The following is a 17,356-nucleotide window of genomic DNA, read 5'->3' on the forward strand; positions in this document are numbered from 1 at the left end:
AATTGAATATTTGGCTTGGTTCTGCATGGGGAACCCATTGGCTTCCTGTTCAGCCAAGGCATGCAATGACCAAAGGACTGACCATGCCCACTCCCAGCCCTGCCAAAAGAATGACATAATGAAATGCAGAAACTCACGCCTCCTTGTAGTAAACAGTGAAGCTGATGAGATCCCTGTAGTCCGGGGGCCGGTACCGGTGCCAGGTTATGATAATGCGGTTCTTCCACGTGGTGGTGGATGTGAAATGTAGGACATCACTTTCACCTGGACACAGAGGTATCTCATGAGTGATAGAGATACATGCATCTCTGAAAAGATACTTGTCTGGGCACTATTCTTTTCCCTAAACCTGGTAGTACATACTAACTCTCTTTCTGGACTTTGTAGGTGGCTTTCTTATTTTCCACTGAGAATTTAGTATTTCACTATGTAGAACTCATATGAAGGTCCATTACTTCATTTTAGTTTAGTTAGTTGCACTGGCCACATGCCCAGGAATTATGTGACCCTGTGTTTCTTAACCTGAGAGAAGGGCCACTTCAGTGAACAAGATGGCCTATCCTTTACACACTGGCTGCCAAAGGGGATTTGGTTAAGTGAGAGTAAACCTTTAAGCTGGAGCAAGTCTTTTTAGAGAGGATGGCACTTGTTCTGCTGGTATCTGCTTGCTTCTGTGCAATCAGCGAAGGCATGTACACTACCTCAGGTGAGCCACAGAAAGGAGATTTTCTTAAGTCTAAACTGGGTGTCAACCTTAAAGAACAACGAAACTCTTTGAAGGCCAGCTAGAAACCTGCATTAGATTAAGTACTGAAAAGAACTATTGCCCTGGCAGAACTCTCTGTGCTCTGGAGAAGGTACACCTTGGCTGGTAGGGTGCAGCAAAAAAGCTGGCCCAAGCCTCTCTTGTTCTTTACACCAGATTCCAACTATAAAAAGAACCAGAGAGGACCAATAGCTACTACCCTGAAGGAAACATGAAAATCTCCAACCAGGTGTCCTTTGCCCTATGTTTGCCTGACTTTGCATACCACGGAGGTGGAGCACAGGGTTGGAAGGCAAAAAGACACTACATAGTCCTTGGAGCAAAATGTGCTCAACTGGGATGTGGGAAATGTTGCAGATTCCGTTGAAGTGTTATTTAGAGAGAAAACCCGGATTGTGTTTTTGAAGGAAAATAAATGGTTTCATATTCATGAGCTGACAGGTCAGGCTGCCTGGCTTTGAAAATGCTCTGATATATCCATTTGCCTATGGCCTAAACAGGGAGCAAGTCAGGGAGTTGGAGGGGAGGTGAAGGCGCTAGCTATAAACATGCTCTCTACCTCTAGCTCACATCTCTTCCCTCTAAAACTCTGGCTATCTGAGTATCTACCAGATAAATCCGAACACCTACAAAATAAGCTAGGACTAGATGCTAAACAATTTATAGATTCAGTTTTCTGTGTGTGTACATGCACGCAAATCACTCCCTAACATATAAATTACTATTTATTTCCTAACATTTTAAAGCTAAAGGCAGTGAGAAAATTAGCTCTTAAAATCCTATCAATCCAAAAAGAGCCACAATGCTTTTAAAGCAGTTTTCATACAGGGTTAAAGGAGAAACATTCTGTGACATCCCAGGCCTAGGACCACGCTTAAAGAACAGCTGGTTTAACAGAAGCTGAGCTTCATATCTATGAGAGCATAAAGTGAAAATTGTATCACCAGAACAGTGTTAAATTATATTGTTCAAAATTTTAAAAGTATATGGACTCAAAGAAGCAGGCTCACTCCATCTTTTTGGTATTGGTGGGGGAAACGAGGCAGAGGTGAGTGAGAGCGAGCAGCCCAGGGCCCACAGTGGTTTTCTTGCGGTTGAGCTCCTTCTATCCCCAGGCCTCTGCCCTGATCCTTGGGAGAAGGGCAGAGCTGGCCTGCCCCAGGCTCAAGTGTGCTGGCTCTTCTTTGACAAAAAAAAAAAAAAAAAAAACTTTGTCCTGGTGCAGAGAAAGATATTTCACTGTGTATTCAGTGATTACCCCTTCAGAATCTGAGTAATAACCTATTTATAAATGTTGAACGCACTGATGCAGATGCTCAGGAAAATGTATCAACGTGAATATATCAGCAATCTGCCCACTACTGACTGTGGCAGCAAGGTGCTAGCTAAGGTGGCCTGACATACCTCAAGAGAAATGAGAGGCAACAGGGGATCAGAGATGGGTGGGAGTGGCTGCCCAGAAACACATATTCCTATTGGAAGAGGGGTCATTGGTTATCAGGGCTGAAAGAGCCACTGTGGTTTGAATGTTGTCACTCACAGGAGGCTCTTTCTCCATTGTTTCTGGTGTTTATGTCTCCTTTGCTTTGGCGCCCTTTTGTCCCTGTTACTTCCTCCATGCGGTAAATTTCAGAAACACACAGTTTGGGATTGAAAGCAAAGTACATTTTCCCAGATTTGATGGTCAGGTTGCGGTGGTCCCAGTCCCACAGCTGCTGCAAGTTCTGGTTATCCAAGACATAGAAGGAATAGTTCCTAGAAGCACAGAAATCGACATTATTGTACCTGCTCATGTCCATGTTCCACCTCCAGCATGCTGGCCCCACCCAACACAGGTCCTCTTTACCATGTGTGTCATGCCATAACACATTTCCTTTACCAATAAGAGATTTACTTATTGATGCCATGTAAGAGCAGATAGCTGCTGATAACAATGACAACAGCATGAGTCAAGGACAACATATTGAAATCAATAGGACACTAATTAATTTGATGACATCCATTACCAACATATAAAGCTTCTCACATGGGAAAATGCTCCTCAGATCATTCCATAAAAATGTCTTTGGTTATTTTTTCTCAGAGCCAGGTGTGTACAATGCACTTGAAATCAGTCCATGGGAGAACAGACACGCTTCACTGCCCAACCAGAACAGCTTACATATTTGCTGCAAAATCTCCCATTATCCCTGAGAGTAAATCCTACCCATGCCCAATAAGCAGCACACGATGAGATGAGAGACAGGGGCTGCGGTAGGACCAATACTAGGTTGCTTCCTCCTCTACTTTTATTTTTTACCCAGAGAAGCCCTAGCTTCAATGCCTGGAGGTATGGGGGTGGAGAAATGTTTCTGATAGGCAGTCCCCCACCCTGGGCCTCTCATTGATGCAGCAGGACTGTGCGTCCAACACAGTGGTTCTTCAAATTTGATGTGAACCAAGTTTATTTTTAGAGTGCAGGGCCCTCTGCAGAGATCTAACGTAGAGAATTGCCTCTCTAACATAAGCCAGGTGAACTCCAGCAAGATGCTGGAGGCCCAGAGCCCACCAGACTGGACATGGCTCCTCCCCCAATGCTCAAGTTGTCCACCAAAGGGAAGATGTGGGGACAACCAGCAGGACCCTGGTGTCAGGAGAAACCCATGTCTGGGTGGTGGGGGGGGACAGGTGAAAACTTGAAGATCTGAAGAAAGATCCCTCTAATAGATCTTTCTCTTTTGTACCCCATCCCTCCTGTTATGGTTTGGATATGAGGTGTCCCCGAAAAGCTCATGTGTAAGACAATGCAAGAAGGTTCAGAAGAGAAATGATTGGGTTGTAAGAGTCTTAACCCAATCAGTGATTTAATCCCTGATAGGGATTAACAGTGGTAACTGAAGTGGTATGGTGTGCCTGGAGAAGGGGAGAATTGGGGAGTGGCTTTGGTGTATATATGTGTATCTGGAAAGTGAACTCTCTGCTTCTTGATCACCATGATGTGAGCTGCTTTTCTCCTCCAGTTCTCCTGCCATGTTGTTTAGTCTTACTTTGAGCCCTGAGGAATGGAGCCAGCCTTCTATGGTCTAAGATCTCTGAAACCATGAGCCCTCTTCCTCCTCTCCAATTGTTCTTATCAGATCCTTTAGTCATAGCAGCAAAAAAAGCTGACTAAAATATCTCCCCCTCAGGTAACTAGCAAGCAACACCATGGCTATCGGTCTGAGTCCTCTGTGTTGATGGGTCAGTTCCCTAAGGACCTTGAATCCTTCCTCTCTTCCTCTGGTGTCCAAGTCTCAGATTTCTTCAGGTTCTCTCAGAGCTTAGGACTTAGGCAGTTCTTTGAGCTATTTCTGAGATCTACTCACAGACCAATAACAAACATGCAGAGAAAAGAACCTTGGCCCTCTCTCCAAAGCCAGGAATAACCAGGACAAAAGAGAACCTCGAAGTCCTCTCCTACCTCTGCACCTGCTGAGGGGCTGTATTATACCAAAACTAGGATCATCCTGTATTATACCAAAACCAGGACCTTGGCTCATCCTGATCCATCCCCAGCCTGAGTCTCATCTAGGGCAAAGCATGAATTATAATTACAATGCTGTCAAGCAGTCTTGAAATTTCCTTAAGAATTCACAAGGGAGTTCATACCAGAAGGAAGTTCAGAGACAAAACCCAAGGACCAGAAATGCCATTAATGAGTTGAAGGACCCTGAGGCAAGCCCTTTAGTGCTATTTGTAGCACCTTTTTTCTCACTTACGGAAGGGACATGAACAAGTGACATTTGAGCTCCTTGTTGACTTTTAAGAGTCCTAATGTCCAGAGGAATTAGAGAGCTGAGATAGGGTCTGGCTCTCTAGCTTGAAGTCCTAGCCCTCTCTGAGCACTGGGCCCTCTGTGCACACAGGGTGTGTGTGTGTGTGTGTGTGTGTGTGTGTGTGTGTGTGTAGGGCCCTGCCATGCAGGGCTCAGTGAACCAGCAAGTAAGCCCAAAGTCAGCACCTCTGAAACCAGGCCAGGCATCTCACAGACCCATCTTTAGTCCTGTGGGAACATTAGTGGTCACCAAATGAGTGATAAACTCCTGCAAGTCAACATTTCTTCCCTTTCAGTAAGAGTTCTTTCCTTCACATATCTATGGGCTGGAAAAGAACCTAAGAACATTGTCCAAATAAATCTAGACTGCAGTATAAGATCATGTATCCTGGGGCTGTCCTGGGACTCAGCCTGATCAGATCTGCTGTCCTTGGGGGCAGAGCCCATCCACATCCACTATCTCAAGGCTGATTAGGGCATTCAGTACAATTATCCAACTGAAGAAGGGGTGCAGAGGTGGAAATAGATTTGTCCTATCATAAGTCCATTCTTGATCAAGGAATATTTCTAGCTCCAAAGGAGACTGCAGGGTCATTGTTAACCCTGATGGGTCTGGCTGCTCCAAGGTACCCGTGATAGTCACAGGTACAAAATCCCTTTATTGCTCTGAAGAAACCTACAGGCCAGGTGTAAGGACCCATTAATCAGGTCAAACTTCCATCTCAATCCAGGATGAGGATTATTTCAGTAAACCAATTTTCCTAGCAAGAAATAGAACTGCACTGAAAATACCTTCTGAACAAAACATTCTTCTCCCCATGGGAGGAAGCATGAATTATAAACCAGGAATTTGACATATGAATGGCAGGCACACTGAAATTCCATGTATTTGATTAATCACTTTGAAAAGCAAGATTATCTTTTTACAGTAAACACAAACATTTTTTTACAATGTTGAGAAGGCTGGGAGCCAGGATACCAATATCAACAAAACTCAGGCATTATGAAACTAAAGAAAAAGGAAAATAAAACCCTCATCAAAATAATAATCAAGCCATTCATGAGCTGCCTGTCAATACTGCTCTTGTTTTTCCATTCCCAGCTTGGGTCCCTGCTCCCCACAAATTCCTAACATAATTAGGTGAAAATGAGGAGACACTACAAGGCAGAGACCTGTCTGTACATCTTCAACATATAAAAACACTGAGACTTTCATTGTTTCCTAAAGGAAATGAATATTTTAAAGGAAATTACTCAGTAAATGTGATTTCAAAATTGTTTCTAAGCTCACTGCTTTTACATTCATAGAATATTTTTAAAAGTTTTGTTATTTGTTTATTTAATTCCCACAGGCTCTGTGATGACAAGGTTTTACTGCTATTAGTATCTTGGCTCTCAGACTACTTGATATTGCAAAAAAAAAAAAAAAAAAATTGTTTCTCTACTCAGATGGGTCCTGTCAGTCAATTGTAGACCAAGTGAGGTGGGTTGGGAGTGGTTGCTTATCACCTGGAGGGCATCTTTATGGCATCAGTATGGATATTCTAAATGTCTACCCAGCACATAGTACACATTCGATTGTGTCATCTGTGGCTACCATCTTGGAGTTGTCCTCCTTCTCAAGTGTCAGCACACCCCACACACACTGCAGAAAAGGTGGGGAGCAAAGAAAGCACCAATGCTGGGGATCTGAGTGGTACTTGGGAGACAGCGCCAGGGAGAGGGTTCAGAGCATTCAGTATGGGAATATAAAGATCAGGTCTGAGCCTCATCTCCACTGCTTACTAAGTAACAACTCTGGGCAGTTTATTCAGCTTCTCCCAGGTTGGAGTTTCTCAGCTGCAAATGGGAGGTGTCTTCCCTGTTCTTTTCTGGCCCAGAGGCCAGTCGGAAGAATCAGATGAGCTAAATATAAAAGGATACTGTGAGCTTTGAATCACCTCACAAAGGTGTGGGATGACCTGTTCTGCTCTCTGAAGTGCCAAAGTCCCTCAGAACAAAGTCATAAAGAACAGGCAAGTCTTGCGCCTTGACACTCAGGGCTTTGACACTCAGGGCTGAGCCTGAGGTCTGCAGCCTTTGGAGGTAGGAAGGAACATTACCCCTTTTAAGCCCTTGCTGACATATTGAAAGAAAATCTGCAAATACACATCTGACAATTCCTGTTCATTTCTCTGAGGAGAAACTGCTGCCTCCTGATAGCTGTCTCTAGAGGGCATCAGAACCCAGTGCACGGAACGATCACAGCACCAAGCAGTCTGCAATGATACAGGACTTGGCCTTTTCACAGATGCTCCCTCCAACCTATCTGCAGATGGCTGGCTTACACCACATCCACTCTCACCAAAATCCAGTGTTTCACCACTTATGGGGGCTCAGCAAGAGTAGAAATGTGCCTATAGGTAGAACCAGACATCACATGGATAGTTAGAAAACATTTCTTCTTTGTTAGGTGTTTTCTTAAATACAGCTTCACTTAAATATAATAAGTGTATGATTTCATGAGCTATGGTCTAATCCTCAACACTGCCCAGTTTCAGAACATTTCCATCACTAAAAAGCTCCCTGGGGGGGCTGGGGTTGTGGCTCAGAGGTAGAGCGCTCACCTAGCTTATGCGAGGCACTGGGTTTGATCCTCAGCATCATATAAAAATAAATAAATAAAATAAAGGTATTGTGTCCAATTACAACTAAGGAAAAAAATAAAAAAAACCCCACAAAACTCTTTGGTTCCAACTGGTGGTTAATCTCCACTCCTAGCCCCAGCCCACCATTATCTGATGTCTCCACTATCTGCGGTCTGTTTTCTTTCTAGAAAGTATATAGCAAGGAACCAAATGACATGTAGCCTTTTGTCTTTTGTTTTTTTTCCACTTAGCCTAATGTTTCTGAAGTTCACTCCTGTTGTTACATGTATCACACTGCATTCCTTTTTGTTGTTGAATACTGTCCCATGTGTCACATTTTGTTTATCCATTTATCTGTTGATGAACATCTGGACTTTTTTCAATGGGCTGCTTTTTTATTTTTTTTGGAAGGGGGCCTATTATGAATAATAGTCCCATGAATATTTATATATAAATCTTGCATAGGCATATTTTAATTTCTTTTGGGTAGATGCTGGGTAAATCCTGGAATTTCTGGGACACATGGTTTATATACATATTTTTAAAAGTTCCAGGGAAGTGCTAAAGTATAGCCATGTTTAGCCTAAACTCAGAGCTCCAAGAAGGTAGTATGAAGCAATATAACAAAGTCAAGAGGCAGGGATACAGGCACAGAGATGCCTAAATGCATCTAGAAGTTTTGATTTTTTTTAAATACTTATTTTTTAGGTTGACACAATATCTTTATTTTATATTTATGTGGTGCTGAGGATCGAACTAGGTGAACACTCTACCACTGAGCCACAACCCCAGCCCCTAGAAGTTTTAATTTTTATATTCTACCACCTTCATGTACTTTTATTCTTTTCAAGATAACAGTCCTTAGTAGCATCAATGAATTGGAAATTTTAACTCCTTATTGATCTGACAGCATCAGAATATAAGGTTATTCCAATAAGGGAATTTTCCAGATAATAGTTATTCAAGGGTTTAAAAATTACAGAAATTGTGAATATGTGGATTACAAACAAATTTCCTTTTTGGATTACAAACTGCAAAAAAACCAAAAACAAACAAACAAAAAACAATAACAATAACAACAACAAAACCCAAAACAAAACCAAAAAAAATCAAATCAAACCAGACAAAAAAACTCTTGATTTTTAAACTCTCTAATGTCATTACTCTAGAACACAGAGTGATATCCCCTAGGAAACCCTGGATGTCTGAGTTCTTCTGGTCAAACCAATGATCACCTGATGCCATCTGGACCCAGTCCTTGGGTGACTGATCATCTACCTGTTCTTATGAGATTCTGCCCCTGCCTGTCCCCAGCCTGAAAATTAGGTCACAAATCCAGCTCACCATGGTTGTGATACAAAATGCTACAGAACTTTCATCCTATTGAACCAAATAGAAACATTTGTTTTCTCACCAACTATAAGAAAGGTTTGAGGAATATAGTCTTTGAAGGAAGCAATGTAAATACACACACACACACACACACACACACACGTGCGTGTGTGCGCACGAGTGTATTTTTATTTTAAAGTCCACATTAATACATGTTTTAAAGTCCAAGTGCTCTGGAGATACATGAGAAGATTTAAAGAAATAAAATGGTGGTTTCCAATCTTTCCTGCATGCAAAAAATACCTAGAAATCTTTTAAAAAGAACTGATGGTCGAATTACCCACCTCCTTAACATTCTGATTAAAATGGCTTGGGATGCAATTGGGCATCAGGATTTCTTGAAAGTCTACCCTCTGGCTCCCATGAGTCTAATGAGCAACAAAATTTGGGAAAAACTGGGATAAAAAGTATCCTGCTTTATACCCAAAATACACTGAAATTAAAATCCAGACAGCACTGTTAAGACTCCTGTACTATAAAGCCTTGCATTTGTTCCACAGTCTACCTAAATTATAACCTCCACACCTGGGTTCAACAACATCTTACATAATTTTAGTACCAACTATCTCCCAGTGTTATTTGCCAATCAGGTACCAGGATGCCCTGACTCATTGCCTTTGCTCCTGCTCCCTTTCCCTGAATGGCCTGTGTTTCCTGAAAGTCTTCAAGACCCATCTCAAATGCCACCTCTTTTGGAAAGCCTGTCTGATCTTCTCCATCAGATTAGCTCTTTTCTGTGCCCAGGGCACATTCCTTTCTTTCCCCTGGAGCACCCTACAAGGTGTGCTTTGCACTGTTGAAATTCATCTGTCTGCTATGCCCCTTTCTTCTTTTCCAGACTTTTTCCTTCTTATAGAAGAAACAGGGAAGAGGAGAAGGGGCAGAGCCTAACCCATCCCTAAGTCTAAGAAGGAGAAACAAAGAGGTGAATTGTTGCCACTGGTCACTCCTGAAACAAACAGAACTCTTGGGGGGTTCATCTTATTACAATGAAAATGAGCTACGCCTTTCAGAGTAAGGAAGGCAGGTGAGAGAATATAATACACATCAAAGACAGATAAGAATCATAAGAGCTAAAGAGACAGACTCTAAGAAAGTAGCCTAAAGTTGAGAAAAGCTGAGGCCCATCTGTCCTCCCTTATTGTCTAAAATGCTAACTGCAGACCAGGGGCTGACATTTACCTGGGAAACCTCCCTAATACATGCATCCTTAAAGAGAACCCACTGATACTTTGCTTTATGCAAGTTTCAATAATAAGAAATGCATTATAAATATCCTTGCAAATAAAAATCAGTTTCAATTTCAGCATAATAATTTTAGTTAATGCACAGCAAAGAGGTAATAAAACCATGTAATAATTCCTAATAAAATTAAAGTTTCTTTTCAGTTTTCTCCTCTATGCTATTACTTGCTCAGAAAATTTGACAAATATCAGTCTGCCAAGGAAAAAGTCTTTACTGGTACCAGGAATTCCAGAAACAAATCTACTTGAAGGGGGGCAAAAAAGTAGGCAAACTTCGTATTACAATTTAATATAATGGAGCTGAGGTTGTAGCTCAGTGGTAGAGCGCTTGCCTAGCATCTGTGAGGGATCAAACCTCAGCACCACATTAAAAAAAATAATAAAATAAATAAATAAACAAAATTATTGTATTCATCTACAACTAAAAAATTTTTTTTTAAAATCAACATAATGAACAAAGGCTATCACCTCACATGGGCAGAGCCCCCCACCAGTTTACCACAGAAATGACTACCACACTGATGGGCACAGTGACAGCCTCCATGGATCTGCAAGGAGAAAGAAGTTCTTCTCAAGAATCAGTGTTCCCAGTGGGGAGGACAGTGTGATTTTCAAGGATGGAATGAAAAGCCGTCTTCTCTTTAGCAGTATCAGATGACGGAATTTGAAGAATTTAAGACTCACCAAGAGTTAGGCTGAAAAAAACTGGGAAGCTGTAAAGAAACCCTTATGCAGTAACTTTATCCAGTTGGGGCAGATAAATCAGCTAGGACAACCTTTCCCATGACCTTCCCACCTCTTTTTGTTTCCTAAATGATTTCCCCAAATTCTCTATAGAAGGAATTCACTCCTTAATTGAGGGATCCTTTTTATTCCCAAGCATCAGCTTAAGGAAAGGCAAGAGCCTGGACAAGAAAATGACATATGCAAAGGTATACACAGGTTAATGACCAGAGAGAAACAAGAAACTGTGTATACAGTGAGCACCAGCTTTTATCCTCCGATTAAAAGCCCATGTTTATTCTTACTTTTTTTTTAAAGAGAGAGAGAGAGAGAGAGAGAGAGAGAATTTTTTAATATTTATTTTTTAGCTTTCGGCAGACATAACATCTTAGTTTGTATGTGGTGCTGAGGACTGAACCCGGGCCACACGCATGCCAGGCGAGCGCGCTACCGCTTGAGCCACATCCATCCCCAACCCAATACCTTCATTTTATTTATTTATTTTTATGTGGTACTGAGGATTGAACCCAGGGCCTTGCATGTGCTAGGTGAGCACTCTACTTGTGAGCCACAACCCCAGCCTAGTTCATGATTATTCTAAAATCTCATCACAAAGTGTATCTCTGCAGAAGGCAAAAATCCTATCAATAGTGCAAATCCTATAAGCTAAACAATTAAAAAAATTTTGTGCATCAAAATTTCTTTATAGGGGCTGGGGCTGTGGCTCATTGGTAGTGTACTTGCTGGGCATGTGTGGGGCACTGGGTTCGATTCTCAGCACCATATATAAATAAAGGTCTATCAACAACTAAAAAATAAAACCAAAAAATTAAAAAAATAATTTCTTTATAACAAAATGAATTTTCTACACTTTTCCAAGTCTCTTATGTCCCAATATTTTACAAGATAGAATGATTTTTACATAGTAGAGCACAGCATCCTGAAGCATATAAGGGTCATGTAAATAATGATTTCACTGGGAGTTAAACACTTTAGACTGACTGCTATCATTCTTGGCAAGAGGCTCCAAGAGAATCCCTGGTTGCTGTCTCCCTGGCTACAGTTAGCCTTGCAACTCCTGATGGATGGGTTCCAACCCAGTAAGCATGAAAATATCTATTTTCCAAAACAGCAACATCCCAGAATGGAGAATCATGACTCTATGCAAGACCTTGAGCAGGGATGTAGACCATCACCCAGGCAGCTGGGACAATCCTGTGGCTTTCTCTTTCTTCTATTTAACAAGGAATGTCTCTGACTTTAGTTACATGGTTGTATGAACAATTACTTACTTTGTAATAGGAGAAGGTTAAGGAATAAGAGAAGATTAAGGAATGAAACCTGGAGCACTCACCCTTCCAGTTGCTCCTCCCCTAAGATCTGGCGAAGGTTCTTAAGGAAGGACAAGGAGACCAAGGCATGGGAATGGCGGATCTTCACATAGCCGGTCACCACCTCGATGAGCCCCATGAAGTTCTCCAGTTCTGAGGCAATGTTATCTACATGAGAAACGGATGGTGTTACTTGGTGTCAGAGTGATGTACACACACAGTGTGGAGAGCAATTTGGTGGCAGGACTTGTTTTGTGGGAGCCTACTGAGATGTTCAGGAGCCAAGAATTAGAACTGCCATCCCCTGTAGCTGGGCACAGAGATACATGCCTGTAATCCCAGTGGCTCTGGAGGCTGAGGCAGGAGGATAGAGAGTTCAAAGCCATTCTCAGCAATTTAGTGAGACTTTAAGGAACTCAGTGAGACCATGTCTCTAAATAAAATACAAAAAGCGCTGGGGATGTGGCTCAGTGGTTGAGCACCTTGGGTTCAGTTCAGTTGATACCAAAAAACCCCCCAAAACAAACAACAACAACAACAAAAACCCCAAAAAACAAAAATAAAAAAAAACTGCCATCCCCTGTCAAGAATGTACTCTCCTAGCTTTAACTTTCAACAGCCACTTCTGGGACAGGCCTTTGAAGCAGAGGAAAGCAAATCTTAGGAGGCTGGGTTCTACAGTTCCCAGGCTGATTAACAAAATGCAAAATCATAAATACCAGACTGCCAATTAGCTAAGGCTGACAAATCTAGGGAACGTCTTTTAAATATGCTCTGTCAACAGATAGTACTGCCTCCACAGTGCAAGGGCATGACTAAATAAACAACATTTTCTCAGCCTCATTAGTAACTGCCTTTGCTGTATTTCTAGTTCCTAAGATACAGGGATCTACATTTAAGGTTCTATTTTACTAAGACTGAAGGAAAATACATCAGAATGTTAACAACAGCTATCTGCAGGTGATTTTTAAAGGCTCATTTCTGCAGCTCTAAGTTTTTTATAATGCTCATGTCTTACTTTTATAACTAGAAAATAGTTAGAAAAATAGTTGTCAATACAGATGTAGAAATAATATAATAGAAATGGTAGATTTTCTTTAATCTTGATTAGCCTACCTTTTCTCATAGCAAAAAGAAAACAAACTTGTTCAGCCTATGTCAAAATTATGATGATGACTATAGTGAATTAGATGTGGTTCAACGAATAGGATTTTATAGAACTTTACTATGATTTATGAAGGTTTGCTTAATAAAAGGTTGTGTTTTGCTTTGATTTGATTAAAAAAATACAAGAATAAGCATACTTTCTTGGAGGATAAGGCCTCATGTTTAATGGCTTTCCAAGAGAAATTAAAGGAAAATTTAAATTGGAAAGATAAGAGGTTGTTTGTAATTGATGTTTTAAGGATAGCTTTTGAATTTTTAGATGTGGGGCTTCCTGCCCTACATCTCTCAGTTAAAGCTTGGGAACTCCCTTCTGACAAAAATGTCCCATTATCCTAAATCCAAATGATTGTCTGTGTTGGACATACTTCTTCATTCTGCATGATCCTGTACCAATTTATTTTCAAAGTACTTTTCCATGAATTTAATTCATAGATGCAATTTTTATCTCCAGGAAAGGAAGTTTAAACAAAAAAACAAAAAAATTAGGTACTTAAAAGGCATGTTCTAGGGATGAATAGATTGAAAGTAAACTAAGAAATGTTCCAAGAGCAAAAAGAACACAACTGTAGAAGAACCACGAAGAGTTCTAGTTGCGCAGAACAGGATTATCTCCATGGTGGGGCAGTGGGTGAGTGGTGTAAATAAGGGATATCAAAAAATCCCAAAGAACCAAACAAAAACTGATTTCTGCTATCTCTAAATTTCTCTATCTCTAAATATGAATAGGAAGGGCAGCAGAATACAACAGACACTAGTATGACAGTATGTAAAAACGTGGATGTGTAACCCATGTGATTCTGCAATCTGTATACGGGGTAAAAATGGGAGTTCATAATCCACTTGAATCAAATGTATGAAATATGATATGTCAAGAGCTTTGTAATGTTTTAAACAACTAACAATAAAAAATATTCTAAAAAAAAACAATATTACATGAAACTTAAAAAAAAAAGAAAACAAATATGATGGAAAAGTAAATCTGCAGAATAAATTATTAGTCACTTCTCTCTTTAGACTTTTAGAAAATTAAAAAAAAATCTTTTTTCTTTTAATATTGTTTTGGTTGTCAATGGACCATTATTTTATTTATTTATATGTGGTGCTGAGAATTGAACTCAGGGCCTCATGCATGCTAGGCAAGTGCTCTACCACTGAGCCATAACCCCAACCCTCAGAAATTTTTTTTTTTTACCAAAGAACTTATAAATATATTTCTTTCAACTGTGAAGTCTTCTTCTTGTATTTATTCTGGCTTATAAAAATATCAGTACCTTGACCAAGTGGTCCCAATGGTAGAGAATTAAAGGTACCATTGATAGAAGCCCTTGAAAATCAAACATCAGAAGGGAAAATATTGCAAGATAAATCACTGGGAAATGCTTTGCCCAACTGAAATTTAGAAATGTCTTACCAGGAATGCCATTTACTAAAAAATAAAGATGGTTCTACAGGAGTGAGACCAAAGCTTTACACATATGACTCAGAATCAATTTGTATTGTTTTGGCTCTTAGAAATAAACTGGAAGATCTATCATTGTTTTGTACTTAATAAAATTTAATATAATATTAAACTCTTCCTTTTGCTCAGTCTCAATATATTTAAGTAACCAAAACTCTTTGGACTTAAAAATATATGGATCTGGCTACAGCTGGGCTAGCTGAGTCATGCCTCTCTGATCCCTCAGTCTCTTCTGGGGTTTGTGTGTGCTGGTACGTGTTTCTCCTGCGTAAGATATGACTAACAGCGAGATGAGGGATGACCCCTTTTATAGGAACAAACTGTGCCAATGGGAAAAACAGACTGCCTTTCAATCTTTTTTTTTTTTTTTTTTTTAAGTCTTTGAAGGAAACTCAAAGGAAAGAGGTCATGTGGGAGGTTTATGCACCATGCTGTTTTTCTTAAGCCCATTATTTTAGTTGTAACTCAGAGACAGGTTCAGGAAAAACATCAGCAAAAGAAAACCAAGACATCCATTCATCTATCCAGTGAGGTGGGATACTTACTGCCTCGTCGGATATTAATGAGCAAATTGCCCTTGAAGATGGTACATCCTTGGAGCATCTGAGCAGAAGTAACAGAATCAATAGTCTTTGTTTTCTTCTCTTCTTCACAGACTTTGGGGCAAGGACCTTCGCAAGGGATGCAGTACATGCTGTTGAAGGTTCAAAAACATAGAAAACTTAAGTCTGCCTCTTTGCATTAAAATTTTTTAAGTATAGGCTTTTAGTTATTACAGCATGCATTACAAAAAGCAATTGTTTTGAAGTGTGCAAGTGGTTACATGGCATCACACTCTCAAGACCACCCACAATAAGCCACTCAAATTGCAACCAAAAGGGGAAAGTGCCTGCAAAGGAAAAGCATGTTGCTTGTTTCCAGACAAAATGCGTGATCCATCCTGGAAGCATGTGTGTATCATAGGCTGTTAACTGGTATGCCAGCTGGTTCCATGTGGGAGACACAGACTTTTAGAAAGGAAGCTCTGGGGGCTCTGGAAAATGGAGCTACTCTCTGATGTTATGGTCCTCACTTGCACACCTGGAGTAGTAGCAGGGAGAGTCAGCAGGAACAACAAAAGCACTGCAGTGCCTTTGCTACAAACAGGAGTCTTACTCCTGAGGTCAAGTGTCCAGCAAAGCTCAATGATGGATTCAAAAAAGCACAGATCCATTATTTTCTTGTTAAAGCACAACTGAAATTATTTCTTGACAGTGTTTTGCAGAAACTCGTAAATTGATCCAAATGTTGTTTTTGCTATACACACAATAAAAGCAGGGAAATTCCATTACATTGTAATGAGCTCCCATTTCAAATACTATCCTGAACATGTCATAAACCACCAAGAATCAGAGACAAGCAAGACTGGCATTTTTCCTGTTTATTGACCATTATTTGGGAAATAGCAGACAAAATGCTAACCCAGCAGCTTAAGAACCTTTGGGATCTATAGCTATATATAGAACCAGGGTCAGAAAGTTGGGTCAATTTCCAAACAAGATAAATGATACAACCTTATGGGACATTTGTGTAACAGGATGGTAAGTTGGAGAGTCACTCTATTTACACTATTGTTCTTAAAAGATCTTTTTTAAACTATATGAAGATAAGTCAAAATATTCAAGAAAAGTGGCATTAAATCATAGCTATTTTTATTAAATTCCTTCTCCCTCCCCAGAATATTTTATATCTAAAGCAAAGATGCAGGGTTTTGCTTTGTTTTGTTTAAAAGCTTGCAGGTAAACAAAATTTCTCTATCATCCTCCTATTTCATGTTGGGAAATGAGGTCAGGGTCTCCAAAGTATCCTGTAGGAAGTAGACCCACTCAAAGGGGGAATAGTCCTCCTTCCTCTAAATTTACACTTAAGCATTCTCATTTCCAGCTTAGGGACTAGCTTCCTTTCAGCTTTTTTTTTTTTTTTTTTTTTTTTTTTTTGTGGTCTTCTGTTGTTTCTAATTTACCTACATAGCACATAAGGCCCCCAACTATCTCTTTAAAAAAACTTATTTAAAAATAGTTATAGATGCACAGGAAATTACTAGGATAGTATAGACAGGACCCATGTATCCTTCACCCAATTTCCTCTAATGGTTACAACATCTTACATAATGATAATGAAATATCAAGACGAGGAAATTAACACTGGCACAATATGTGTATAGAGTCCTGTGTTGTCTTACCACTGTGGAGACTTGTGTAATCCCCACTGGAAACAAGAAACAGAACTATTCCAGCACCACATGGATATCCCCTGTGCCACCAATTCATTTTCCCCACCCCAGTTTCTAATATCCCTAACTCCGAGCAACCACTAATTTGTTCTCCACCTCTTTTTAAATTTTATCATTTTACGAATGTTTGGAATCATGTAGTATGTTACCATTTGAGATTGTCTTTCTTTACATAGCACAATGTCTTTGAGATTCATCCAAACTGCTAGGAATTTCAGTGGGTTTCCCCTTTTTACTGCTGAGTAATATTCCACAGTGTGGACATACCACAGTCTGCTTCACCATTTACCTATCTTAGGACTGCTGAGTTGTTTCTAGTTTCTGGCTATTACAGAAAATGGTGATGTGAACAACTGTGTGCATGGTTTTGTTTAGATATCATTTTTCTGGGTTAAATGTCCAGTGTTGCCATTGCTGGATTTTAAAGTAAGTGTATATTTGGTTTCTCTCCATCTTTTATTCAAATAGAACATATTTCTTTGTTCAAATGTCTAAAAATCATCTAGCACTTAAAAATTTTTTTGTAAGAAAGTGTTTTGATAATGTACTTATAGATTGAGCTTCTTCAAATTCATTTTGGTA

General features: G+C 40.1%; 1 protein-coding gene across 1 annotated transcript in view; it reads right to left on the reverse strand.

Moving 5' to 3' along the window:
- Igf1r (insulin like growth factor 1 receptor) overlaps positions 1–17,356 on the reverse strand; it is a gene marked incomplete at its 5' end in the record, with an annotated part of 255,295 nt that overhangs the window by 52,226 nt on the left and 185,713 nt on the right. The window contains 4 exons of the mRNA XM_015492990.2: positions 138–264; positions 2,307–2,521; positions 11,900–12,044; positions 15,048–15,196. Coding sequence (XP_015348476.2) covers positions 138–264; positions 2,307–2,521; positions 11,900–12,044; positions 15,048–15,196 — 636 coding nt within the window. The remainder of the gene's footprint in view (positions 1–137; positions 265–2,306; positions 2,522–11,899; positions 12,045–15,047; positions 15,197–17,356) is intronic.

Source organism: Marmota marmota, unplaced genomic scaffold, assembly GCF_001458135.2.
Source record: "Marmota marmota marmota unplaced genomic scaffold, marMar, whole genome shotgun sequence".
NCBI lineage: Eukaryota > Metazoa > Chordata > Mammalia > Rodentia > Sciuridae > Marmota > Marmota marmota.